Source organism: Macaca thibetana, chromosome 5 (genome assembly GCF_024542745.1).
Source record: "Macaca thibetana thibetana isolate TM-01 chromosome 5, ASM2454274v1, whole genome shotgun sequence".
Taxonomy (NCBI): Eukaryota; Metazoa; Chordata; class Mammalia; order Primates; family Cercopithecidae; genus Macaca; species Macaca thibetana.
In genome coordinates, this window is record NC_065582.1 from 94,310,180 (window position 1) to 94,337,809 (window position 27,630).

At 37.0% G+C, this 27,630-nt stretch overlaps 1 protein-coding gene across 10 annotated transcripts in view; it reads right to left on the reverse strand.

The window, feature by feature from the left end:
• Nucleotides 1-27,630, reverse strand: part of PDLIM5 (PDZ and LIM domain 5) — a 212,309-nt gene that overhangs the window by 25,876 nt on the left and 158,803 nt on the right. For all 10 annotated transcript variants that reach the window (XM_050791513.1, XM_050791517.1, XM_050791512.1 and 7 more), the window contains 2 exons: nt 21,627-21,814; nt 1,559-1,733 (listed from right to left, as the gene is read on the reverse strand). In XM_050791513.1, the coding sequence (XP_050647470.1) occupies nt 1,559-1,733; nt 21,627-21,814 (363 nt within the window). The remainder of the gene's footprint in view (nt 1-1,558; nt 1,734-21,626; nt 21,815-27,630) is intronic.

The window sequence follows — 27,630 nt, forward strand, 5'->3', positions numbered from 1 at the left end:
TCTTATATTAGTTTAAATATTTCTATAAGACAGGACCCCATACTAGTACTTTCAGGAAAATGACTAACCAAATTGACATTATGGCCTAAATGATGAATGAATGGGTCTAGAGTCATGTATGATCTATGTAGTTAAATATTTCCTGAATGCCTTCTGTGTGTTGAATACTGCTCTAGACTTTGGAAACCTTTACTGATTTTCCCTTTCTCCCCAAACCCACTATTACCACACCACGGCTGCTGGCTAATTCTTACTAAGCAGGTACTCACTCTGAAAAATACTATTTAAAGGAAAAATAACAGCTTACAAAATACTGTATTAAGATTCCATTTTTGTAAAATAGTATCTGTCCTTATGTGTGAATGTTTTAAAAGTCTGAAAGAAAATAGTAATAGCGGTTACCTTGGGAGGTGCGATTATGTGCAAACTTTGTTTTTTGTTTTTTGTGTTTCTATGTTTTTTAAATGTCACAATGAACATTGACTACCTTTAAAATAAAACAAAAACTATTCAATTTTGAATGGCATACTGTGTGCTATGTTCTTGACACATATATTATTCAATTAATAGTAGGCTAAAGAGAGGGGTGTTTATATTTGACTCTTAAATGAAGTATTGAGGTTTCCTGACTCCATTTTAAATATTACCTAGAAACATTATGCTATAATTATGTAATAGAAGAGATGAAAATGCAATTAAGTTTTAACCTTATTCAACTTTAGAGAAGTCACTGTTTCAATTATTTCAAAGTAGGATAAATTTTAAAAGAAGAGAGCTTGAGAAATCACTTCAAAGGATGATTTGTTTCTGCCAACAAGGCAACTCATGAAGTGCAACAAGGTCCTTTGGGTGGGATGTCTGCAATCAGCATTGGTGCCTACACTGCCTAACATTCTAAAAGCCCCTTATTCAGAAATACTGAGAGATCCAATAAGGTGCAGTACAGTGCATTCTTAAGATCTCTGAGACTTTTTCTTCTTGTAATTAAGAGACAATAAATAGATTTTGATAAAACATACTTTAAAGAAGCAGGTCATTACCTAATCTAACATTCAAAACATTTATGAACAGGTCTGAAGGTACCTTTCAGTGCTTGTGTACTCAAAAATCCAATCTTCTTTTTCTCTAAGGCTCAAAGTTATTTAATGTCACTAGTTATTTTTCATCTAAATGAATGTCCTCAGTTCTATAATTTGTAGAATAATAAAATTAGGATAAATGACTTTCAGGGTCCCTTTGAGTCTTAAAATGTTATTATTCTCTGAAAGGCCACATTAATCACTTTTTCCTTAGTTCTAATAGGAATTGATAACTGACAACGAATGCAATTAGTACTTTTATTTTCACAGACCTCTGTATTACCTTTCATTAAAATAGATTCTAATGGATAGATATTCATATTTATCTACTCAATAATTAGTACTCTATAGGATTATGGCAAGAAAATTTTCACTAATTACATTACACATATTTCAAAATGCAAAAAAAAAAAAAACAAAACAAAAAACCCTAATATTGATATTAAGTACTTTCAAGAAAATTTCAAAAAACAACCAACCTGATGACCTGGTTACAGTGGGCGCACATTGGAGTTCGTTTCCCTGCTGGAATGTGCTCAGCTCTTTGCACTAAAGTGTCCTGGGCACTTGGCTGGGGTTGTCCCAAAGCTGAGCTGGCTGGTGCCACTGATCCTGAGGAAGTGGCGCTGCTTGAGATTCTTCCAGTGGAAGGCACTAGGAGTTAAAACAGAGAATCAGAATGAGAATAAGCCACATATAAACTTTTCCTAACAATCAAATAATAGAAATTATTATTTTAACAATAATCTATTCACTTGCTATTCACTCACTCACATTTACAGTGAGGTTATGAATCAAACACTAGGCTGTGACTATGTAGGTGAATAGGAAAGAAAACCAAAGATTCCAACAAAGTAAAAGAATTATGACAGATATATGCACGGAATGCTTTAAGAAAAGCAGAGTTACCTCTGCATTTTTTTTTTTTTTTTTTTTTTTTTTGAGACAGAGTTTCGCTCTTGTTGCCCAGGCTGGAGTTCAATGGCACGATCTTGGCTCACCGCATCCTCCGCCCCCTGGGTTTAAGCGATTCTCGTGCCTCAGCCTCCCGAGTAGCTGGGATTACAGGCATGTGCCACCACACCCAGCTAATTTTGTATTTTTAGTAGACACGGGGTTTCTCCATGTTGGTCAGGCTGGTCTCGAACTCCTGACCTCAGGTGACCCATACCTCTGCTTCTATGAGGAGATATAGTTAAGGTAAATATTGAAGGTGAGTTATTTCTAATGATCTAGACATCTCTACTAACCATTAGTTAGATTTAATTCCAAATATAGTCATAGATATATTAAAAATCCCAATGTGTTGAAGATAACAAAACCAAAAATTAACTCACTATATTCTCTGTTCCTGGATTCTCTAAGTAGACTGTGCAACCAGTCACCCAGGAATAGAAGGCAGCTACATAAGAAGCATCCTTGGTCCTTCCTCCCTCACATTTGTAGTAATAGGTCCTGCTGCTTTGATATTCCACACTGTTCTTAACTTTGCCTCCTCTTCCCTATTCCTATAATACTGTCTTAATTTAGATCCTCAATGTCACCAACCTCGACCAGCTACCAAAAATGTCTTGTCCTCCTTATATTCATCCTCCCAGCTGCCACCTAAGACTGAAATCTGACCCAATAGCATTTAAGGATCTCCCTATTTGACCCCTGAATGTAGTCTCTGCTTATATGTGCTGCATACAAATGCCCCGTCTCTGCTTGCCCCACAAATTCATCTTAACCGCTCTTTGCCTTTCACTTTATGCTCCAGTAACACTAAACTGCCTCACTTTTTCTTGTGAATGGGTCTGTGTATGCTCAGACTGTTTTCAACATCAGTAATGGCATTTTCTACCCTTCCTCCTATTTACCTAGTAACCACTACTTCATTGTTTAAGTCTCAGCCCAGAAGTTGACTACTACAAAAACTCTCCCTGAACTACATTTCTCCCCAACCCTTTCCATATAATCTGGATTAAATGTTTCTCTTCTGTGTTCTCATAATTTTCTGCTAATGTCTTTATTACTGTTTCTGCTATATTATTTCTGTGCCTTTCCTTCCCCTAACTAGATAGTATACTCCTTGAGGGCAGAAATTATGTCTTATTCAGCACCCTAGCAACTTAACAGTGCCCGGAGAGAACGAATGAATGAATAAATAAACTGGAATCAATACAGAAGTGAATGAATGAGAAAACAGTGAGGATTGAAACCAACACACGGCCTATTAAAATCTAGTGGAAGAGAAAAGGTACACATGAAAGTAGCCTAAAAGGAACAGCTTTTAAGAAAAGCATACAAATAATACAAATTAAGAGTATATTTATACAGATGAATGTATTTACATAAATATACATATATATGTAAAAACACATTGACAGTATATTAAAGTGTAGTTGGAATTGGGAAAGATTAATTAGGATAATTGATATGATAATTCTCCCTCACTAGAATAAAGCCTGTTTGCAATAATGTGCAATTACAGATCCAGAAACCCAGCGTTTATAGACACTTCGCACGTCTTCTACAGTGCGCTGCCTGGCACTTGATCTATGAAACGGCACTTTCAGGCCAGGGAGCTCTACTATTGCCCATGTTTCAAGTAAGTCAACTGGACTAGGAACACGCTTCCATTCTCTTAGACCCACACTTTCTCTTATAGAAATGGGGAAGAAAAGTGTTGTAATATTCACTTAGTACACTACTTTCTTTCTTGTTACCTAATTTGCCAAAACAGCCCACCTCTTACCTCTGTGCATCTTTAATTTCTATATCCAGGCCTGATTTCTTCTGGAGCACCAAATACATATTCTCAAGGGCATTTTCAACTCTAACACCAGTTATTATCTTTAAATTCAAGACATGTAAAATATATTTCTTCTTCTTGTACATACGACCAGCTAAGAACTCCTTAGATGCTTGCATTCTCCCACTCACGCAGGCACAGAACTCGGCCTCCTATGTCCCCAAGGGTTACTCCCTAGACTCTAACAACTGTTTCATAGAAAATGTTTCTTTCTCAGGTCTGTCCTTCCTTTCTAATTCAAACCCATCCTCTATCTTTTGAATTCTGGTCTTGAATTCCTCAAATCTGGACTATTGCAAGTCTCCTAACCACTCTCTGCGGCCAGCCTCCTCTTCTACCTATTCTGCTAGATTATTTTTCCAAAAACACTACTCTGATCATATGTTCCTGCTTCTAAAATAAAGCCTCTGTAACTCATTACAAACTATATGTAGTCCTGAAAGTTGAGTCCCTCAATGAGCCCACTCTAATCTTCTGTAAAACCTTGTCCTTGCTGTTTCCCCACATATCACTGCCATCATCTTTAGACTAAATTAGAGTTATTTAATATCTAACTTGTGCAATTATTTAATCCTATTTGAAGGCACTCGTATTTATTTATTTATTTATTTATTTATTTTGAGACGGAGTCTCGCCCTGTCGCCCAGTCTGGAGTGCAACGGTATGATCTCTGCTCACTGCAAGCTCTGCCTCCAGGGTACAAACGATTCTCCTGCCTCAGCCTCCCAAGTAGCTGGGATTACAGGCGCCTGCCACCACGCTGGGCTAATTTTTGTATTTTTAGTAGAAATGGGGTTTCACCATGTTGGCCAGGCTGGTCTTGAACTCCTGACCTCGTGATCTGCCCGTCTCAGTCTCCCAAAGTGCTAGGACCACAGGCATGAGCCTGGTCTTGAAGGTACTATTCTTAAATCCTTACAATAGCCGTATGATTTTGGTATTAGTACCACTTTTTAAATTTATGAGGAATCTGAGGCAAAGAGAAGTTTAAAAATCTGCCCAAAGTCACATAGCAAGTAAAAGTCTTGAACTTGGGCTGTCTGGCTCCAGAGTCTGCTCTTAAACTATGCTATAGCTTATTCACTATCCCTTGAACATGCCACACCAGACATTGCCTCTGTGACCCTCAGCCAAGGAAGTGTCCCTTTTTCTACTGCTACTCATAGTTTTCCCATTCTGTAAGGCCCACAGAAGTTTCATTTTCTTCTCCCAAGTCTTCTCTGACCACCCCAGCTAGAAGTAACACCCCTCACATGTATAATTTATCAGCTATTTATCAATATCCTGTCAATATCTTTTCCCCTAAGTTAATTATTATTTAAAAATGAGTACAAACTTTATATACTTCTTTATATCCAAGCCAAAAATTACCTTACAAATAAATGATGAAATTAAATGAAAAAATGAATATTCCCAATCTCTTTCTCTCTCTCTTTTTTTTTTTTTTTTTTTTGCCTTTTTAAAGAAGACTATAGAGATGGATACTTTAAAAATATGGATTAAGTTCAGGATTTCAAAGAATGGGAAAGTAACCAATTGGAAAATCTGAAAATCGGACCTCAAAGAAAGCCAAACTCTTTCATCTACCACATGCCTTTATTTTATCACACTATCTATGCATAAACTCTAAAGTACTAAGTCACTGAGATACTATTAGCAATAAAAGAGTGTGGTAATTCTCCATCAGTCATTGTAAAATGGGACATAATCCATCTGGCCCATGCCTCAAGGAGAAGGTATATGGGGAACTAACTTATTTAGCATGAGAAGCCATTCTTAAACGTGAAACATGTGACTGTATCTCAAACACACATAAAAAGGCTCCAAGCTCTACCACTATTCCTTTCTTGGGAAGAAAAGCCTTGCTTTCTGTTACTGGCCCATTTTAACCACTTTGGATATGAAACAAATTCTCACACCTCCATTTGTTTCTGCGTTGCTAGCACATTGGCCCGCACACAAAGCTACACAAGCTCTATTAATTACCAAGTCCTGAACATTTCCAAGGCACAGTTATTTCCTGTATGAATAAAGTGATGTTTCATTTCTTCAGACTGAATTTCTCACCGCTCTAGCACAGGAATGGGCAACCTTTGAGCAGTCAAGTGCCAGCCTCCTAGTCTCTGCTCACTTGGCTTATGGGGAAGAGGGAAGTGTAAGAGGGTGAGGTCTTGGGAGAGGGGAAGCACCATAAATGAGCCCTGCTTCCATTATAATTTTGTAGAGAACTACACTACCATACAAAGAAAACCAGTCTTCCATGGGTAGTACATTGGCCTCTAAAATGCTCCAAATGCATTGAACCCATTGCAAAAACCATCTACTTCTATGTAGAAAAAAAAAAAAAAAAAAATACACCTCTTTAGAGATAGCTTAAGGATGACAATCTACTTGTTTGTAATACAGTTTTTTTTTTCTTTTAAGTTCTAATGATAACATTAAACAGGAGCATTTAATCAGCCCTATTTCACAATCTAGGAATGTAAGTCACAAAAACTGTGACTTATTTGAACTGAATAATAAGCAAGTCAGGAAACTGTCACAATGAGAACATTAGGAGGAAATTGGTTCTTGACTCAAGATTTCCTTTTTAACCTTAAACTTGAGCAACTTTCATTAAATATTGGCTTCTTTTATGGCTAATCTCTACTCCCTGGGAGTTTGTTTGAAAATTACTTTTTTTTTCTTTTGTACCAAATACATTTCACCACCAGAAAACTAGAAATTCAAATCCATTAGCTTCTCTCCAAACCAATAGTGTTGGTAAGAATCTCTTTTGTTAACTTTAGAATTGCTATTTATGAGTCTTCTAAAGGTTCAGAATGATAACATTCATATTTAATCTTTTCTTTGGATTTTCAACACTATGATAGTCAAACCTAAGATTACAATAATTATCATTAAATAAATAAACATAAATTTACTGGAAAACCTAGCAACATATTAGAAAACTTTCTCAGCATACAGTATATAAATTTGTTAAGTTAATCCAGTAAAATATACCTAATCCACAATATACAGAGTTGCTAGAGTTTCCAGTGAGAAAATATTAATTAAAATCCATCAAGTTCCTGGTAGTACATGTGTGAATTTTTTGAAAACAGATGTTTTCTCACTGGATTAAGAATAAAGTGGGGGTTATTTGATATTTTTGGTCTCTGTTCCTGTTCATAACGGCTGTTAATTCTAAACCGACACACTTAAAATACAGTAGTGAGGATTATAATGCATAGATTAAGCACCTGGCCAGACTGTACCTGAATAGGCATGAAATTAATCAGTTGATTCTTTGGTTCAAATAAAATTATCCAACTACCAGTAAAATATTCTTACTACCGACATACACTATGTGAAAAAAATACTACATTCTGTCAAACTATACTTGAAAACTTAACATAAGTCAGCTGGGAATGGGGGATGATATCCCAAAGAATAAACTTAAACAATAACAGATGTTGCTAGTGTCTTCTAAGGCAGCTTACTCTTATTAGAAGTAGTGCTTCTGTATTGCTAAACATAAGCAGTAGGAGAGAAAGTTTGGTGTTCGGAGATGAACTGCTCATGATAATACAAAAACCACATCACATAATGACGTCTCACCACCTCCATAGCACATCTTGGTCCAAGCCACCATCTTCATTTCGTGCTTGGATTAGAGCAGTGACTGCCTATAGATCTTGCTTCTACCCTTGCCACCAACACAAAAGTCAGTAAAAATGAAGTCAGTATATAATTGGAGGGTTTTGAACAGATACTCCTCTGTTCAAAACTCTCCAATAGTGACCGTTTAACCCAGCACTAAAACCAAAGGTCTTAGAAAATCTGACCTCTGCTATCTGTCTGACCTGATCTCCTGCCACTCTATCCCTGGCCCATTATATCCTAGACACGCTGGCCTCCTGATTATTCCTCTGTACTGGCCAGCGTGCTTCTGATTCAGGGCCTTTGTACTTTCTGTTCCCTCTGCCTGGAAATCTTTTCCCCAGTTGTTCACATGGCTTGCTCCCTTACTTCCTTCTGGTCTCTACTCAAAGGCTATATTATCAATGTACCTTTCCTGGACCATCCTATACAAAACAGCACCCCATTCCCCACAAAGCAGCAGTTCCTATATTCCTCAGCAGTTTCTCTTTATCTACAGCACTCATGTTATATTCTTTTTATTGTTTATTCTGTCTTCTCATACCTTGAGGTCAGGGATACCATCTATTTCGTTCATTGCTCTATCCCTAGCACCCAGCATTCCCTGGCATATTGCTCAATAAGTCTTTATTCAGAGAAAAAATGACTCCTGCACCAGAATTATTGTCTTTCTACTAAAGGGAACCAGAAGTCTTAGGGAAATTGCTGATTCTAGGATTGGAGCAAAAAATGAATAAGGAGAGTCTGGAATGTCCTGTCAAATTAGAAAGCAAGGAAAATGTTCAAGACTCACAGAGTTGCATCAAAATAACTTGAATAAGTAGATGGGACAGTTTGAGCATTAAGAAAAATAAAAATAAGAACTACAATGGATTGAAATACTTCACATATAGCTAAATCTATGAGTTTACAATGATTCTAGGATTTTTTTTTTAAATCCACATTGCTTATGTGTAGAGGATGCTAAGGAACCAATTCATTATTTGAAAAACTAGTACAACTTAATAAATGGAAAAATCAAGCTTTGTTAATCATTGCTTCATAATTAGTCACGTTTCCCTAATATCCTACTTGCTCCCCTGCCATCTCTGAACTATTATGAAGCAAATTCAAGATATGCCATTTAATCTATACTGTAAAATAATCTCTAAAAGAGTACTCTTTTAAAAAACATAATCATAATACCATTATCACACTTAAAAATATTCCCTAATATCACAAAACACCCAATTTCCAATTTTTTTCTGATTATCTGATCATCAGTTTTCTATTGCCACTGTAACAAATTACTAATAACTTACTGGCTTAAAAACAACACAAGTTTATTACCTAAACCTAACAGTTATCCTACACATATATAACTGGGTCAAAATCAAGGTGTTGGTAGGACTGTTTTTCCTTCTGAAGGCTCTAGGGAAACTAAGCCTACCTAGTTCTCTGGTTCAAAGCCCCTTCCACCATCTTCAAAGCCAGCAAGCACGGGTTGCATTGTTTTCACCTAGTATCACTCTGATCCTCTCTTCCGCCTCCCTGCTCTTCCACTTTTGAAGGCCCTTGTGATCACACTGGGTCAAACCAGGATAATCTCCCCATTTTTAAGGTCAATTGATAAGCAATCTTAACTCTATTTGCAAACTTAATTCGTTTTTGCCATATAACATAACATAGTCACAAGTTCTGTGTTCGTGGACATCTGTAGAGGGGGCATTATTCTGCCTACCACACATCTCCCAACACAGTAATTTTTTTGTTTGTTTCTACTTTAATTTTTTTTTTTTTTTTTTTTTTTTTAGAGACAAGGTCTCACTCTGTGGCCCAGGCTGGAGTGCAGATACATATATTTGAATATTTTTCTATAGTAAAAAGTTTTGAAAAGTGAATAACTGAATTGTTTCATCTTTACAACATTTCAAGGTACTGTCAACTATTTAACAGATCAAGAATATAAACCTCTGAAAGGATAACTAACTTGCCCAAAACATGCAGAATCATGAAATAAGGCAAATGTTTTCTGAACAACTACTATATACCAAACAATGCACTGGCTCTACCAATATGAACAAGACAAACATGGTTTCTGCCCTTACTGAGTTTAAAGAGGGTTATAAGCCAGTAAACAGTCAATTATGTTATAGTGGGATAACTGCTAGAAAGGTGGAAAAATGCTGACTTTACCTATAGATATCTTTCACTCACAAGTTTATGCTAAGAGCCTGTAATGAGGCAGATGCTACGCTAAGCATGTATTCACAGTGGAGGACAGCACATGTATGTTCAAGTTGGAGGCGCCTGTGGTCCATCCAGTACAGATCATTTATTGAATATGAGAACTCAGGAGAAGTACCTAAGCTAGAAGAATTGATTCAAGAGTCACCAACATATTGACGACATTTGAGTCTGTGGGGGTGAACGAGACTATTTCAGGGAAAGTACAGCATAAAAACAGAAGAGCTCCGTAGGCAGAAAGCAAGTAACACAAATACCTTAGGGACTGATAGAGAGGCAGGAGAAAAACCAGGAGAGTATGTCATGGAAGCCAGTGGAGGGGAGCAGAGAATACGAGATCCAAAACCATGTCTATTTGACTCCAAACACTATGTCCTTATGCATTAATTCATCAATAATTATTATGTACCTACTGTGTGCTAAGCTCTTTGCCAGTTAATGTCTTGATCCATTAAAATATGAAGTTAGAGCTCCTTAAATGTTATCTAAATCTGGTAGTACTCACTTCTGGACCAGTTTGGAGGAGGGGATAGTGATAGTTGAGGTGATTTATTTCTGCTATTTTAATTTCCTTACCGAGCCTGCTAGGACAAATGTAGGAAAAATGTATGAAGGCGTTATTTTTTTATTTTCCTTGAAGTCTCTAACAGCTTAGATTATCACTTTTAAGCCCTTCATGTATTCTGTAAAATATGAGTTTCTTAGAGAAATACTACTTATTTCCATAAACCTGACTGCCCAAAGTTTTTAGCCATTATAATTAATGGCTGCAAAGTTCCTGAAATAAAACATATGGATAAAAGGCTGCATTCTTCACGTTTTGAGAAACATTTAGGAGAATTTATATAAATTGCTTTAGAAGAGAAATGTGGCCAGGTGTGGTGGCTCACATCTGCAATCCCTGCACTTTGGGAAACTGAGGCAGGAGGCTCACTTGAAGCTTGGAGTTTGAGACCAGCAACACAGTGAGACCCCCATCTCTACCAAAAAAAAACAAAAAACAAAAAAAAACTTTGGCATGGTGGCATGCACCTATAGTCCTAGCTACTCAGGGGTGTGAGGCAGGAGGATAACTTGAGTCCAGGAGCTCAAGGTTGCAGTGGGCTGTGATCACATCACTGCACCTCAGCCTGGGTAACAGAACGAGAAACATAATTACAGATGTAATACTTTTGCTAAGGACAAACAGCCTTAAAGTACTAAATCTATTTTATTGTATAAACTTCATATCGGTGTGAATACTTCAACTACTACATTTGGATTAAGGTAAAGCAGCAAAGAAAGTTATGGGGACAAATCTACGAATAACCATAAAAAACTTTTTGATTCCTTATTTTAAAAATCCTATAATACTTCATTCTCATTAAATCAGAAGAAAGGCTGATACTGAAAATATCAATGGATACTAGGTTGGGTGCAGTAGCTCACACCTATTATCCCAGCACTTTGGTAGGCTGAGGTGGGCGTATCACTTGGGGTCAGGAGTTTGAGACCAGCCTGGACAACATGGCAAAACTCTATGTCTATGAAAAAATACAAAAATTAGCCGGACGTGGTGGTGTGCATCTGTAATCCTAGCTACCAGAAGGCTGAGGCAGGAGAATCGCTTGAACCCAGGAGGCAGAGGTTGCAGTGAGCCCAGATCGCACCACTGGACTCTAGCCTGAGTGACAGAGGGAGATTCCGTCTCAAAAAAAAAAAAAAAAAAAAAAAAAAAAAAAAATCAATGGATACTAATAGTCCCCCTGATAAAAGACAAATGTTGACAGCCCCAACAAGGCAGAGATCATACGTGAGATTTTCTGGTGTGAAAAACAACTGGCTCAACTGCAAGAGATGTTCTTGTTAAAAACACTGAGGCTAATGTTGTGCTTGTATAAATAACTGGGCTACATCAAAGTGGCACTCTTGGGGAGATAAAGTATTAAAATTCAACATCTCAGGAAATATGTTCTCAATGGTATGGTAGCAATTTTACACATACTAAATTGGGTAGCAGTCACGGCAACATGCTTGCATACTATTGTGTGCAGCAAGTGCTTTCTTCTCTGCCCCTTCCCCAGCCATCTCAAACAGATGGTGGCCAAGAGAAGCATAGAATATGTGCATTTTGTCTGTCAAGCTCCTTATGTTGAAAGCCTAAACAACAGTCTACTCTTCATAATCCAGGCATGAAATCATATCCAACAGAAATGGAGAAAGTTAAGCCAAGATCTGGGATCAGAGGAAAGCACATTCTGGAGACGTTTGTGCAATTTTTAAAAAATGAAATCAAGGACTTTTTTTTTTTACTCAGTGATTAAAAGCAAATTGGACAGATTAAACTATTACCATTTCTCTAAGCAGTGGAGAATGCTGGTATGCACACTAGAAAGCACTGGAACAGGTGCAACCAAGGCTAAGTATCAAATATGTCCACATCTTCAGGAGGCTTCAGGAGGCTAGCTTCTTCCATTAGCGAACCAGCCTTTCAACTTTAAGAACCCAGATTAAGCTGGATCTACAATATCTTAATTAAAGTGAGTGTGGGGACTTGGATTATGTTCAGTTCTCTTTTTAATTTCTTATACCACACATAATCAAAATTCAGTACACATCGACTTGCCTTTTTGTCCTAGCTGATCTTATATAGAAAACTTCCATTTGGTCAGAGACACAAGTAAAAGAGACCTAGTATGTACCTTGAAGATAAAGATATGAGATCTTAACATATCTGGTTCTACCAGCATTCAATTAAGTCAACAAATTATTTATCACAATGTACACAGAATTTTCTTTCTTTTTTTTTTTTTTTGAAACTAAGTCTTGCTCAGTGCAGTGGCACGACCTTGGCTCACTGCGACCTCCGCCTCCCGGGTTCAAGCAATCCTCCTGCCTCAGCCTCCCAAGTAGCTGGGACTACAGGCATGCGCCACGCCCAGCTTATTTTTGTATTTTTAGTAGAGACAGGGTTTCACCATGTTAGCCAGAATGGTCTCAATCTCCTGACCTAATGATCCGCCGGTCTCGGCCTGCCAAAGTGCTGGGATTACAGGCATGGACCACTGTGCCTGGCCCAGAATTTTCTAAATCATCTTAATATCACTGTTCCATTTTCCACTTAGAGTGGGAAGACAAGTCTATGCTTTTATTGTAGGAGGCCAATGTGTTTCATTTTCTTAAAAAAAAAAAAAGAAATAAAGAATAAAATTAAAATATTTTTAAAAAAACAAAAACAAAACTGAGAAATAATTCATGACCTCAGGAATACTAAAGATCAATGGTAAACTCATATAGACTTTGTAAGCTTAGAATATATTTAAAATATTAAATTTGTACAATTTTGCTCATATTTGGATGAGAAAACCATAAGGACATACATTAAAATCATTTTATACTCATATTATGTCTAGAGTTCTGACATGTCTTACTTCCAAAGTCACATGAAAGCTAAATGGGTTTGGCTTTTACCATTTTCCCACCAATTTTCAACCATTGATATAAATGAGAAAGCAGCCTAATTTCAGAAATGAAGGAGAAAGGTACCTATGGTTTAAGTTGACCATATAAATAGAGTTCTAATCATGTAGGGGGAAAAAATGAAGCAGGAAAAAAAAAAGAGAGAAATTTTAAGATTTCTCCATGTCAATATCCACAACGTCTCTAATGATGAATACAAATTATTGCAAAATATAAAAACTGGGATACACCTTACATTTCTATTACTATCACTAATTCCCTAAGATATCTCTCAATTAAAGTCATTAGGTCTCCAAAATAAATGATACTTTATCATTTTTCAAAGTTATGTTTTAATTTAGTATCTTTTAAAAGCAGAGTTGGTAGGTCAGCTATTTTATGGTGGAAGAAGAAGTACATCTAGCATAAAATCTAAATTTCAAGATACACAGGCTCCTAGTTCTGGGCTTTCTAGCTGTGATGTTAATATGTCAGCATTCTGGGTCTTAAGTTACCTCATTTGTAAAACAGCAATAATAACTACCTCAAAAGGTGAGAGGATTAAATAAAGTAGTAAAAGGGTTTACTTACACTTCCTTGAATCGGTAAGAAATGCTTTATAAGAGTCAATTATTATTACACTCTGACATAAGATCTTACATAGTTAAAAAATAAAACATCCACTCATTCAACAACTACTTAGTACATACAACGTTTTAGATGTAAGAAGTCTTCTGGTGTGGAAGATACATTTAAGGATAAGATATCTGCCCAGAAGGAGTTTATCTTCTTAAAGGCACTACAGACAAGCAAATAGGCAATCATAGTATCTCAGGACTAGTGCTACCAAGGGTGTTGATGGCTGTCAATAAAGTCTGCAACTACTATGCGGAATTATCAAGTATCATTATTCTTACTCATGCGTTTGAAAACCAGGGTTAACAAAACTTTTTCCGTAAAGAGCCAGAGAGTAAATATTTTAGGCTTCGTGGGCCTTACAGACTCTTGCAACTATTCACCTCTGCCACTGTGGCATGAAATCAGCCATAAACAATATGTAAACAACTGTACTGTAGCTGTTTTCCAACAAAACTTCATTCACAAAAATCAGTGGTGGGCCAGATGTGACCAAGGAACACTGTTTGCCAAACCTTGGTTTAGACCATATGCATCAATTAATAATAACAATTCTTTATGAAAAGCATATATGAACAAATATAGATGTCTGCCTTATAAAAGGTTTAATATTTTAGTCTCAGAATGAGAAGAAAACGGGGAGAAAGAATAGCTTTCACAGATGATGCCTTGCATCAGCACTGGAAAGCTTCCAACACGGAAATAAATTTCAATGAAGGAACAATTAGAAGAAAAGAAAACAGGCAATTAATGGTTGTAACTTTTATTTTTTCCCGAGAATCAGAAACAAAAATCTACTTGTTATGTAAGGAGATGGGCATATTTACATGTTTCACACCCCAGTTTTGACAATGGACAGCTCCAGTCAGGGCTTTATGGCAAGTGGGATGTTTAGTTTAATGATGTCAAAATGCAGGGGAGCAGATGGCAATAAAACATTATTAGAAGAGCTGAAATACACGCAACTGGTAGCAGTTTACTTATTCATATAAAAATTTTAAAATGGAACCAATAAATCTATCCATCTTAGCTAAGCAAATCTAGTTATCTCGATTTATTACTGTAGTGCAAAGCCTACAATGAAATTTGGGATGGTTGTAGAAACAGTAATTTCCTTTCTCACCCCTATCTCCCTTAGACTTCAAATAAAAGATAGAATTTATATCCACTTATAACTGAGATGCACATCATTCAGTCTTTGATCTAATCAAATCTCACAAATATATTTGAGTCTTTCTCAAAAAAAAAAAATTAAAAAACACCAAAACAACATATCAGATCTCTCCAAAGCTCAGTCCATAATGAAGTAAATAAGCTTTTCTTTATTGCTAAATGTAGCACATACCAGAAGCAGGGTATGATCAAAAACAAAAAAAAAGCATATTAACTAGAATCTTAGCCAAATGATCTAAATTTCAAAAATGGAGTTTAGATGCAAAGAAAATGTTACTTGAAACAGATCTTAGCAGTTGCCAGTCACTTGAAGCTCCCTATTATCCAAGGCAAGAATCCTTTCTATCCCATCCCTAACAGATATAGTCCTCCTTAAATATGTTCACTGATATTGTCTTGTGACTCAGGAAAATACAGTATTCAGAGTCAAAACAGCTGGGTTCAAGTCACTACAGAACTGTAAACAATTCTTCTGACTTTTCTCAGAGGCTGTTACCTCATTAGATAAATAATGCCCATTTACATTTTAAATTTTAATGACATTACCTTATTGTGCATTCTTATAAAAATATCTGTTACAACTGAAAGTATTATAAAAACAATGATTACTACTAATCAATGATAGTCATCATTCTACTGTGAAATGTCAAAGGTTTGTTCCTTTTAGGCCACCCATTGTATTCATGAGTTCCCAATCCTCAAATAGGGATGGTGAGAACCCCTCAGATGAGGTACAACAGAAGCAAAAATTAACTAACTATTTATTTTGAAAAGCAAGTTTGTGTTTTTCCCCCTTTTCGTTAGATCAAAAGAAATTTACACTGTCCCCAAAAGACCTTCAAATGGTCACAACTTTTATATTTATAGCTTACTTGTATCATGCTTCTTCAAAACACAAAACAACTTGTATTCTAAAAAAGAATAAACTTTTGTTTTTACATTCTTGTCAATTAAGAGCCTTTGTCTTTACTACATATCCAAACTGTTTCATAGAGAAAAGCAAATCACTAAGATAAAGCTTACATACTATCACCTAATTCACATAAAGGGAATGGTGCCTTAACAAGACTGTAGGGAAATTGGTATCTGTTCAATACAGACTATCAGAGGTTAAGAATGTCTAATATTGGCCAGGCGTGGTGGTTTACGTCTATAATCCCATCACTCTGGGAGGCCGAGGCGGACGGATCACGAGGTCAAGAGATCGAGACCATCCTGGCTAACACAGTGAAACCCTGTCTCTACTAAAAATACAAAAAAATTAGCCGGGCGTGTGGGTGGGCGCCTGTAGTCCCAGCTACTTGGGAGGCTGAGGCAGGAGAATGGCATGAACCCAGGAGGCGGAGCTTGCAGCAAGCTGGGATTGAGCCACTGCACTCCAGCCTGGGCGACAGAGCGAGACTCTGTCTCAAAAAAAAAAAAAAAGTCTAATATTAAATGATAAAACACTACTGCCTTGAGTATGTCACCATAATATCATATCAACTAATATCAATATACGTTTTTATTTTCCTCAGTAGAATGCCTGCCTCCATGGACACCTTTAATAATAAGAAGAAATCCACTAATTTCTTGTCAACACCAGGGACATGAGAGTAAACAGGCCTCAACTGGGAGTTGTGTGTACACATAATTAAAGAAAGTATGAAGGTAGCATTCTAATATGCTATAAACTGAATATAATACTCCACTGGTGTTTTAACAGAGGATACATAGGTACTCTATAGGGAGTCAAGCTCCCAGGGAGGGCAATGGTTAAAACCAGCAGCCCAGTTAGGTTAAAGTATAAATACCCTGCAGTCACCCTGTCCAGGGAATTGTCTCCAAAACACTGCCACTGCCACTGCCCAGTGCAATATTCATTATCATATCTCCAGATTGGATTACCTGAATAACTTCTTAAATGGTCTCCAGGACTGCAATCTTAATCTCTACAATGAAGTCATGATGATCTTTTAAACACATTAATGCTATAATAATCTTTTAATAATGCAAGTCTGATTTTGCCACTTCCGGCCTATAAATCTTTTAATAGTTTCCTTTCAGCATCAAGTCTACACTCTTACATTCAAAGCCCCCATTAATCCCCCCAATCTTCTCTCTGGGCCACTAGACAGTCTTGAACATACCGAACTACTTGCCTTTCCTACCCGAAGCCAAATTCTCTCAGTTTTCGCCTATGTTGCTCCCTCTACAAATTGGCCTCTTCCTAAAAATGTTCAAGCGTCGTTGACTACATGCGATTTTGTTTTAGGCACAAACATTAAAATATTATTCCTGCATAAAATAGGACTTCATTATAAACAAACACATACTTTACCTCAAGATTGTATCCTCAGAACTTTAAGTCTTTTTCTTCCCTTTCCACTGATCCACACCTCCATGCCTCTGACCTGGGACTCATAGTCTGATTTGACTCTTCTTTGCACCTTTTTGATAATTTCTATATTATATACTGGTGCTTTGCATCCGAGTTAATTCGTCCACAATGACAAAATAGGCGATTCCACATTCCTAATATTTCCTCTGTATTCCACTGCTTGGTTCCTTATATGCAGTAAATTATCACATTTTTTAGATGGGGGTCCAGCTCTGTTACCCAGGTTGGAGTGCAGTGGCACAATCCTGGCTCACTGCATCTTTTGCCTCCTAGGCTCAAGAGGTCTTCCTATCTCAGTCTCCCGAGTGGCTGAGACCATGGGCATGCACCAACATGCCCAGCCAACTTTTTTTTTTTTTTTTAATTTGTGGAAATGGGAGTCCCACTATGTTACCCAGGCTGGTCTCAAACTCCTCACCTCAAGCAATCCTCCTGCCTTAACCTCCCACAGTATTGGGATTACAGGTGTGAGCCACAGTGCCCAGCCCTCATACTTTTGAGAAAAAAAAAAATTCCTATCATAGGGCTTTACAACTATTATTATTTTTTAATTTCTGAAAATAAATAATGTATTACTAGTTATAGCACTGCTCATGTTCACAATCTTAATTCTGAAGAGAGTTAAATGCTTCAAGGAGAGTGGAGCTCCCTTTTCCCTAGCAACATGCTTATTTTCTAATAGCAGCCTTTGGCAGACAGTGCTCCCACCTTTTCAATGACTGTTGTGGGAATTTCAAGTTTGGTAAGAGGACAGAACAATATCTTGGCAGATGAATTCTGCATCCTTCAGATCGTATGATGTCCTAAATAAGACAACTGACTTCTCTACCCACTCACTTTCTCAGGGACATTTACTGAGGGCCTATAAACTGTGCCAGGCATTGTTTAGGTGCCATAAAACAGAGATCAGTATGAGTTGGTCCCTGTCCTCAAAGGAATCTAAAAACAGTCATAAAAGACACCTATGTAAACAATTAAAATGAACAAGATGAATGCTATAGTAAAGACTATTGAAATTTTGTAGGAGCATTGAAAAAGAACAGGTAACAAGAGGGCTCAAGAAAGCTTCACAAAGGGGGAACAACTGGTCTTAAAGGATAAAGAGAAGTTTGTCAGGAGTAGAAGGGATGGAAAAGCATTTCAAACCAAAGGAGCAGCTTGTACAAGGCAGAAAAGTGTGTGCCAAGGAATGATATGAACTCATGAACTTCAGTGTGAGTGGACTATGGGGAACAGTATTATAAAATGAAGCTGGAGGAGAAGGTTGGCCTGAGATTGCAAGGGGACCAAAAGTTCTGTTAAGAAGCTAAGCATTTTGACTGTGGGCAGCAGACAGCCCCAAACATTTTCAAGCAGGGATGTCATATGAGAACCAGTTTTTGGACGGTAACAATGTAAGTTATTAATGCCATTAAGAAAAGGAATAAAGGCATAGAAAGTTAACCTCTGAGTATCCTCTAAGTATCTGCAGCCTAGTTATATCATTTGATTTCACAAGAATGCTATAGGAGAAGTTTTTAAGGTCTTTATTTTAATAGTTAAAGAAATGGAGGCCAGGCGTGGTGGCTCATGCCTGTAATCCCGGTACTTTGGAAGGCCAGGGTGGGTGGATCATGAGGTCAGGAGATTGAGCCTGGCCAACATGGTGAAACCCCGTCTCTACTAAAAATACAAAAATTAGCTGGGTGTGGTGGCAGGCGCCTGTAGCCCCAGCTACTCAGGAGGCTGAGGCAGGAGAATTGCTTGAACCCAGGGGGCCGGAGGTTACAGTGAGCTGAGATCCCGCCACTGTACTCCAGCCTGGGCGACAGTGAGGGAGGGAGGGAAAAAAGGAGGGAAGGGTGAAAAGGAGGGAGGGAGAGAGGGAAAAGGCTCACAAAAATGCTAACCTTCTGAAATTCATACCCGCAAAGGGTAGGCATTTCTATTTTGGGGGGCCACCACCAGTCAGAAAACTGGCTCAATTAACAATGGGTCCAGATCTTTCAAAGCGTTGCTTATATTCTAATGAATTATCATTCTCATTTTGTATATGATTAAACTAAAATTAGAAAACTGATGTGTTCTAACATACAAAGGCTCTTCATGACTTTATGACTGAATTTTTGAAAAACATTTCATTACATTTGTAAGATAGTAATATTTTATACATATATTTGTATCTAATGAACCAAATTTACCTAAGCTGGTATCCATAACTTAAACAGGAACGCATGAACACATGATGAATCCGCTATCATCTTCTAAATCAAGACTTTTTCATTTGCATCAGGAAGCTTTTGAAACTATTTATCTAAGACTAACAGTACATTTTGAGATGATTTTGTTGTTATTGCCTTCAAAATATGGTATTCCATTGTGTAGGGCAGCAGAATTTGAGTGGCTGGGAATTTTGTATTTATTTTTAAATTGTCCAAAATAGTACAAAATAAGTTAACTTTGCCACAACATAATAACTGATAAAATGCCTGCTTATAGCACCTGGAGCAAGATAAATTAAATAAGAGCTCAGTAAATATTTTCAAAATTGAGCTAAGAATTATGATGTAATTCAACTGTGACTTCACAACAGGAAAACAATCTTTTTATAATTTTGCTTTATAATGTTATATAATGTATAATGTTTTATACTGTTGTAGTTTTGCTCATATAAAATTCATTTATATTTTCTAGAAAAAGCATAATGTTTTAAATACTAACCATGTGACTCATTATTATATTTGCTAATATTGGCCTACTTTGATTATTCTCACAAATTTAATTAGGCTTGGAGAAAGCACTCCATCGCCCTCTTGTGGTAATTTTGCTGTACTCTATATTCACCAAGAGTTCAAAAGAAATGAATTTTTTCTTTCCACTTAAGAGGCAGAGCAGTATTTTAACCATAAACTTCTGAACTTCCAAAAGCCGTACATAAACTTTCTGTCCTCCACTGTCCATATACTTTGCACCTTCTCTTCAGTTTCTACCTCAGAAATTTAGTCTTTTTGTTGCTTTTTACAAAACATTCTCCTGTTAGCTTCCAATTACCATACCAATAGCATTTTTCTGAAAATTACTTTCTGTATTCAAATGCACAAAATAATTACAGAAAATCTGCATCATCATACATAGGCTTTAAATAAATAGAAATAACTCAAAAATGTATGGGGCTGAGCTTGGCATTTTTTCCCCAAGAGAATAGGTTATGCTAAGTCAGTTAATAGTCCAGAAATTTCAGAGACTAATAATATTAGACTAAATATTTTAAGTTTTTAGAAGTAATAAAAGTCTTTCCTCTAAAATAGTCTAACTCATATGCCATGGCCTGTCCTCTTTCCAACACAACAGAAATATTTCTTACTTCTTTTTTTTTTTTTTGAGACGGAGTCTTACTCGCCACCCAGGCTAGAGTGCAGTGGCGTGAACTCGGCTCACTGCAACCTTTGCCTCATGGGTTGAAGTGATTCTCCTGCCTCAGCCTCCCGAGTAGCTGGGACTACAGGCGCCCACCACCACACCCAGCTAATTTTTCTTGTATTTTTAGTAGAGATGGGGTTTCACCATGTTAGCCAGAATGGTCTCGATCTCCTGACCTCGTGATCCGCCCGCCTTGGCGTCCCAAAGTCCTGGGAGTACAGGTGTGAGCCACTGCACCTGGCTAGTCTTTCTTCATTTTGTAGATCAGAAAACTGAGGGTATCAAAGAGGCTATGTGACTTTATTTAAAGCCGTTAATCTGTAGAAGTCAATGACAACTCAGGTTTCCAGACTGAGGCCAAGATGTTCCATCCTGCTGCTCAAATGCTCTTTCTAGTGCTGTGTCCTTCTTCCCCTATGCTACATAAATTGTGAGAACAAGAATTGGAAGATGCTTTCTTCAGTAATTGTTTGATGGTAATAATGTTTCTGTGGTTATTTGTACGTATCATCAAAACTAAAATGTTGTATTTCCAAGCATAACCTACAACAATATATTTTGTTATTAAATAAGACCCAAATTTACAATTCAACACATGCTTCCTGAGTATTCTGGGAAACAAGGAAATGCCCAATCCTACAATTATGAATAGCAAATGCAACTGTATCAAATACACACAAAGAATGTTTATGAGATGTCTCAGAGAGAAAAATAGCTATAGTTAATCTTGACAGTCCTTTCTAAATCTTAGATTATTGAGAATGGGTTTTACCAGTGAATTCTACCATATATCCCAGAACACATTTTCATAATGACACTCATTATGAAAAGCAAGAACTAAGAGATTTTTTTGGGCTACCTGCTTGGTTTGGCCGTTGCCAGCTTGGTGACTTGATGACACCGGTGGATCCTACAGGCTTGAAGGCAGCTGCAGTTGTGAGGCTGGCTACTCCTGGTCTGCCGGAGGCTGGGCTGTCCAGGCTTTCGGGCATGCTCCGTGTGGAAGCTACTGAGGAAGTCAACTGTGGAGAAGGCTCCTGAGAGTTACTGTAAAGGAAATAAACATCTTTGGTGAAGCGGTAGCAACATAACTTAGCAACAATCCTTTCTTTTCAAAATCCATGAATCAATCAAAATCCATTGGTTAATTGATGTTTTAGAAAAGAAAATCTTTAAAGTCATGACTGAAGGACTGCCTCTCTTTAAAACAGAAAAAAAGAAAAGGGAGTCAGATTGCATTTATTTTATGCTTTGAAAATTCTAAAAGGTCTACCACGAGAAATTAGACTATTGAAAATTTACACAATTAATCTTTTAAATGATAAAAGTTTCCCTGATACCTCACCCCTTCCCAGTTACGCTTCTTCTTCTTCTTCTTCTTCTTTTTTTTTTAGATACAGGGGTCTCACTATGTTCCTCAGGCTGGTCTTCAACTCCTGGCCTCAAGCAATCATCCCACTTCAGCCTCCCAAAGCACTGGGATTACAGGTGTGAGCCACCATGCCCAGGCCAGTTACTCCTTCTACTCACATACTCACTCGTTCATAAATATTTAAGCACCTATTATATGCCAAATGTTGGTTGTGCTATGCACTGGCCACAAAACAAGAAACAAGAAACAACATCCCTTGCCTAACAGAACATCCAGTGTTATGCATTCATAATAAAGGGAAAAAAGAGACAAGACTGCCATTACCTTCTTTCAACCAGAGTTACCTGTTTAAACAGGAGGGCTTATCTATGCTAGTTCCAGTTTGGTTTTGAAGATCATATGGCCTTTATTACCAAGTCATTTGTTATTTATAATTATATATAACATCATTTCCAAAAAATAATAATTATTGGTAGCCTAAATTATAAAATATATGCTTTGGTATGATATAATATATAGCAGTGGTTATTTCTATCAAGTAAAGTATAACAATAATACTTAAAAGTAATACTTTCAGGCTGGGCGTGGTGGCTCACACCTATAATCCCAGCACTTTGTGAAGCCGGGTCTGGCAGATCACCTATCTCTACTAAAACTACAAAAATTAGCTAGGCATGGTGGTGGACGCCTATAGTCCCAGCTACCTGGGAGGTTGAGGCAGGAGAACGGCTTGAACCTGGGAGGCGGAGGCTGCAGTGAGCTGAGATCGTGTCATTGACAGAGCGAAACTCCATCTCAAAACAAAAAAAAAAAACCACAAAAAACAAACAAACAAACAAAACCTTTCTACTACTTAACTTTTCAATGCCGGTTGCTTAAAAAATTCCATACACAGAAATTCAAATTATTTCAATACCTGAAATCAATAGCTGGAGGAACAGACTGATAAAGACAGGGTAATATATTAACAAATTCAATAAAATACCCTTAATTAAGTAGAAATTATTTTAATAAAAATAAATTTCAAATTAAATATTGTCCATATTATCAAGTGAACAGTAGTTTATAATTTCCCCAGTAACTCTTAAATCTTATGTAAAACCTAACATAGTAAGCCCCAGACTGCCCATCCATAGAAGACTTAGTTGCAAAATTGGCCCTTGACTGGCATCTAGGAACTTAGCTGGTAAGCTGTGGCCAACAGTGACATAAAAGTTTCTCTAAATGCTGGCTGGGAGCGGTGGCTCACACCTGTAATCCCAGCACTTTGGGAGGCCAAGGCTGGATGATCACGAGGTCAGGAGATTGAGACCATCCTGGCTAACACGGTGAAACCCCGTCTCTACTAAAAATACAAAAAAATTAGCTGGGTGTGGTGGTGGACGCCTGTAGTCCCAGCTACTAGGAGGCTGAGGCAGGAGAATCGCTTGAACCAGGGAGGCGGAACTTGCAGTGAGCTGAGGTCATGCCACTGCACTCCAGCCTGGGCAACAGAGTGAGACTCCATCTAAAAAAAAAAAAAAAAGTTTCTCTAAATGCTAAGAGTAGCTCTCTGTGCCTTAACTGTTTGGATAAACAACACGGTTGATGTTGAACATCTGCTTTCCTTTTGAGAGTCTAGAATCTTGGTAGAAACTCACCACGAGGTGCCTATGTAATAAGCCCTTAAGAAACCTTGGGTATGTGGTCTCTACTGAGCTTCTATGGCAGCAACGCTTGGCATGTCTTGCCACACTTGCTGCTGGAGGAATTGTGCACTCCCTATGTGACTCTACTGGGAGAGGCCTCTTGGAAACTTGAGCCTCATTTCCTCCAGATTTGGTCCCATGCACCTTTTTCCTTTGCTGATCTTGCTTTGTATTCTTTTGCTATAATAAATTTTAGTCATGAGTGCAACTATACGCTGAGCCCTGTAAGTCCTTCTAGTGAAACAATAAACCTGGGAGTAGTCTTGGGGCACCTCTGACACTAAACAGTTTTGAAAAACTATACGAATGATTTTCTTGAAATATTGCTCCCTATTCTTGTTCTCTTAAATCAAGCGTCATAGAGCCATCAGCTTTTATTATTTTTGATCAGTTTAATTAAAAAAACGAAAACCTGCTTGATAATAAAACACTCTATATAATAAAAAACTTTAAGCACTTTAATAATCTTGATCATAAATAAAAAGTCAAAGACTGCCTCCCTCATGGGAATATTGAACACGATTATCAGTAAAGGCAACACAACAAAAAGCATTAATGGAATCAGGGTTCGAACATTATAGTATAGTGGTTATGAGCATCTTTTACAAATTATTTTACTTCTCTAAGCCTCAGTTACCTATACTTTAAGTGGGAGTAACATTTTGCTCATAAGATTTCTATGAGACTTAAATATGATAATTATGCATAAAGTCCAAGGCACAGAATATAACCTTAACATATGAAAAGGATAATTATCGTATTAAAAAATAAAAGTAAGCCTTATTTTCAACATTTTTACTCATCACAAATAAATGATTTTTGGAATACTTATATATAGGTCATTTTCATTCTAGGATTAAATTACTCTTGCAGATTTGATTTTTAAAACTAATTAATAATGTATATAATCATGGTTCTAAGAAAAAAAAATTATGACCAAGCAATGCTAGGAATTATCGATGAAACAAAAATATATAGTCTGGAAAGAACAAAACCCAATCCATCACCATTTAATGTGTAGTCATCTGAAAGAATTAAAATTTAATTCCAGGAGAGCTGCCAGACAAACTGACTTAAAAAAGAGGAATTCAGTGTCAAGCTTAATATAGTTTGGGTGAAGGAACTGGTAATAGTAGCCCAGGTTATGAAAAAACCTAGAGAAGCATGACAGCCATCCTCAAATGTCTGACATGCAGATTCACTTTATGTGACTACATTGTTTGCCTAATTTCAAGGAGTGAAATCTACAGTGGGATGGATTTGCTTCAATAAAAGGTGCTTCCTAATATAAAAAATCTTCCAAAGGAAAAAAATCTGTGCCTAATGAGGCTTTCTGTGAGAGCCCTGTCACCAGAAGCTACTTAAGCAGAGGATGGAATGCTGCAGAACGAATTTAGCCATTTAGCCTGTGGGAGGCTCAGTTATGTTTCAGCATGACACACAAAGCCTTCTAAGATAAAACTACAATCTACCAGTCTAGATTGTATCACTATGCTATACAAACTATATTCTGGCCACCCCTACTGTCTGTCCACAATTCTACATTTTTTTTCCAGATTCTACATACGAGGTACATCTTCCTACTCTCTCTCTACACCCATCCACATCTTATCCATAATAATAATAGAAGTAAATATAATATGCATCATGCACTGTGTTCAAATTAACATATATTATTTTGTTTAATTATTCAAGCCTCCAGCAGCAGAGACACTCCTTTTAATTCTGGACATTTGTTACCTGCATGGCATATAATTTTACACTGATTTGTAATAGTTGTTTTAAAATTACTATTAATAGTCACTTCTTTATGCATCTTGTCTCCTCCTCTACATTATAAAGTACCTGAGGTTGGGGACTTTACTGTGACTGTAGGTAAATTATTTAAACTTGGCAAATTTCCTCACCTGTAAAATGGTATAAAAATACCACCTTTATCCCAAGGTTACCGTTAATAATTAAATAAGAGATGAGATAATACATACAAATTACTTAGCGCAGTGCCCAGCACAGAGTATATGCTCAGGAAATAAAAGAGATTCTTACTTCTACATCCTGTAATATCTGGTTTGGTGATAATAAAATTAGCTATAAGTACATTTACTAAACAAGCATCCTTCATCTGCACTCAGAAATTTGCTTCTTGGATGTACTGTGGATCATTTGGGGGCAGGGTATTGACCCCAGACAAAATCTTGCTTCCTCAGTTCAGTTTTAAAAACACACAATACTTCTTAAAGTTCCCACAGGGTAAGTATCATACAAGCTAAATAAATTTCAGTTTTTGATATCTTTTGCACAGAGGTTTGTATACATTCTCTTTCAGAGGCCTAAGATGTTTAAATCTTAAACAGTACTTTAGTTACAAAGGGCTTGGAGTAGACTATAAAGAATTCATAGAAATCTAAGTTATTACTAAGGCAGTTTTTCCATTTATGCTTAAATCCAGAATTGATCTGAAGTTCAATTTCCTCTGAGGACAGAATTTAATTGAACCATTTAATGTTGTAATGGAAGACTATTAGGGTTTATCTAGACAATCACATATCTGAATATATGATGCCCAATCCTCTAAAAACCAAACATTTTTTCCCTAATTTTAACGATTAGCTACTATTTAAAGAGAACACATAAACATGTGGTATTGGCTGGCACAGTAGTTCATGCCTGTAATCCTAGCACTTTAGGAGGCCAAGGCAGAAGGATTGCTTGAGCCCAGGAGTTCGAGACCAGCCTGGGCAACACAGCAAGACCTCGTCTCTGTAAAAAAACAAACACTGTACTAAAGATGAAAGGATTGGCTGGGCGCGTTGGCTCCTGCCTGTAATCCTAGCACTTTGGGAGGCTGAGGTGGGTGGATCACGAGGTCAAGAGATGGAGAGCATCCTGGACAATATGGTGAAACCCCATCTCTACTAAAAATACAAAAATTAGCAGGGCATGGTGGCGCATGCCTGAAGTCCCAGCTATTTGGGAGGCTGAGGCAGGAGAATCACTTGAACCCGGAGGTTGCAGTGAGCTGAGATCGCGCCACTGCTCTCCAGCCGGGTGAAAGAGCAAGACTCCATCTCAAAAAAAAAAAAAAAAAAAAAAGAAAGGATTAAAAGTCACTGGCCATATTATTTTATATGTGGGAATAAAATATTATCAATAATCACTAGCAACACATTTCTAAAATTAATGATTAATGTATTAATATAGTATGGCATTGTTACTTAGATTGCTATTTTATTTCTGAACTCATGATTCAAATGTTTTTTCTGAATCTAAATTGTTTAAGGTGTACCTAAATCCTAAATAAAATTTAAATGTTTTCTAAATAATTCTAATGAGGAAATTGGTGTAAGTCCATAAATACCCTGGGCTGATACCACAGATACTGATATTAAAATATGGTTATTTTAACCAATCTGCCAAATAAACAGGGACTGAAATGAAATAATAAATTGATATGACTTCTATCTTAAGAATACCAAGATTTTTGTTTCATTTTTTCAAAAACTGAAAATAGAGACAAATACACTAATAGAGCAAAAGTTTATTTTCAAGATGGAGCTAATGAGGAAAAAGAAAAGGAAGAAAAGCTAACTCTCAGTGTCAGCAACCTGATTTATCTTGAGTTTACATTCCTTTCCCACATTTGTTTAACTATTACAACAAATAAAGCTCAGATACAGATTAAGAACACTTGGGAATTTTAAGTCTATTTTCAAAAGAAAAACTCTGCTTGAAGAATACTTTTGAGAGTAACTTATTCTAATTACATGTTTACATTTTAAAGAAGACAACTGTACATCACAGGT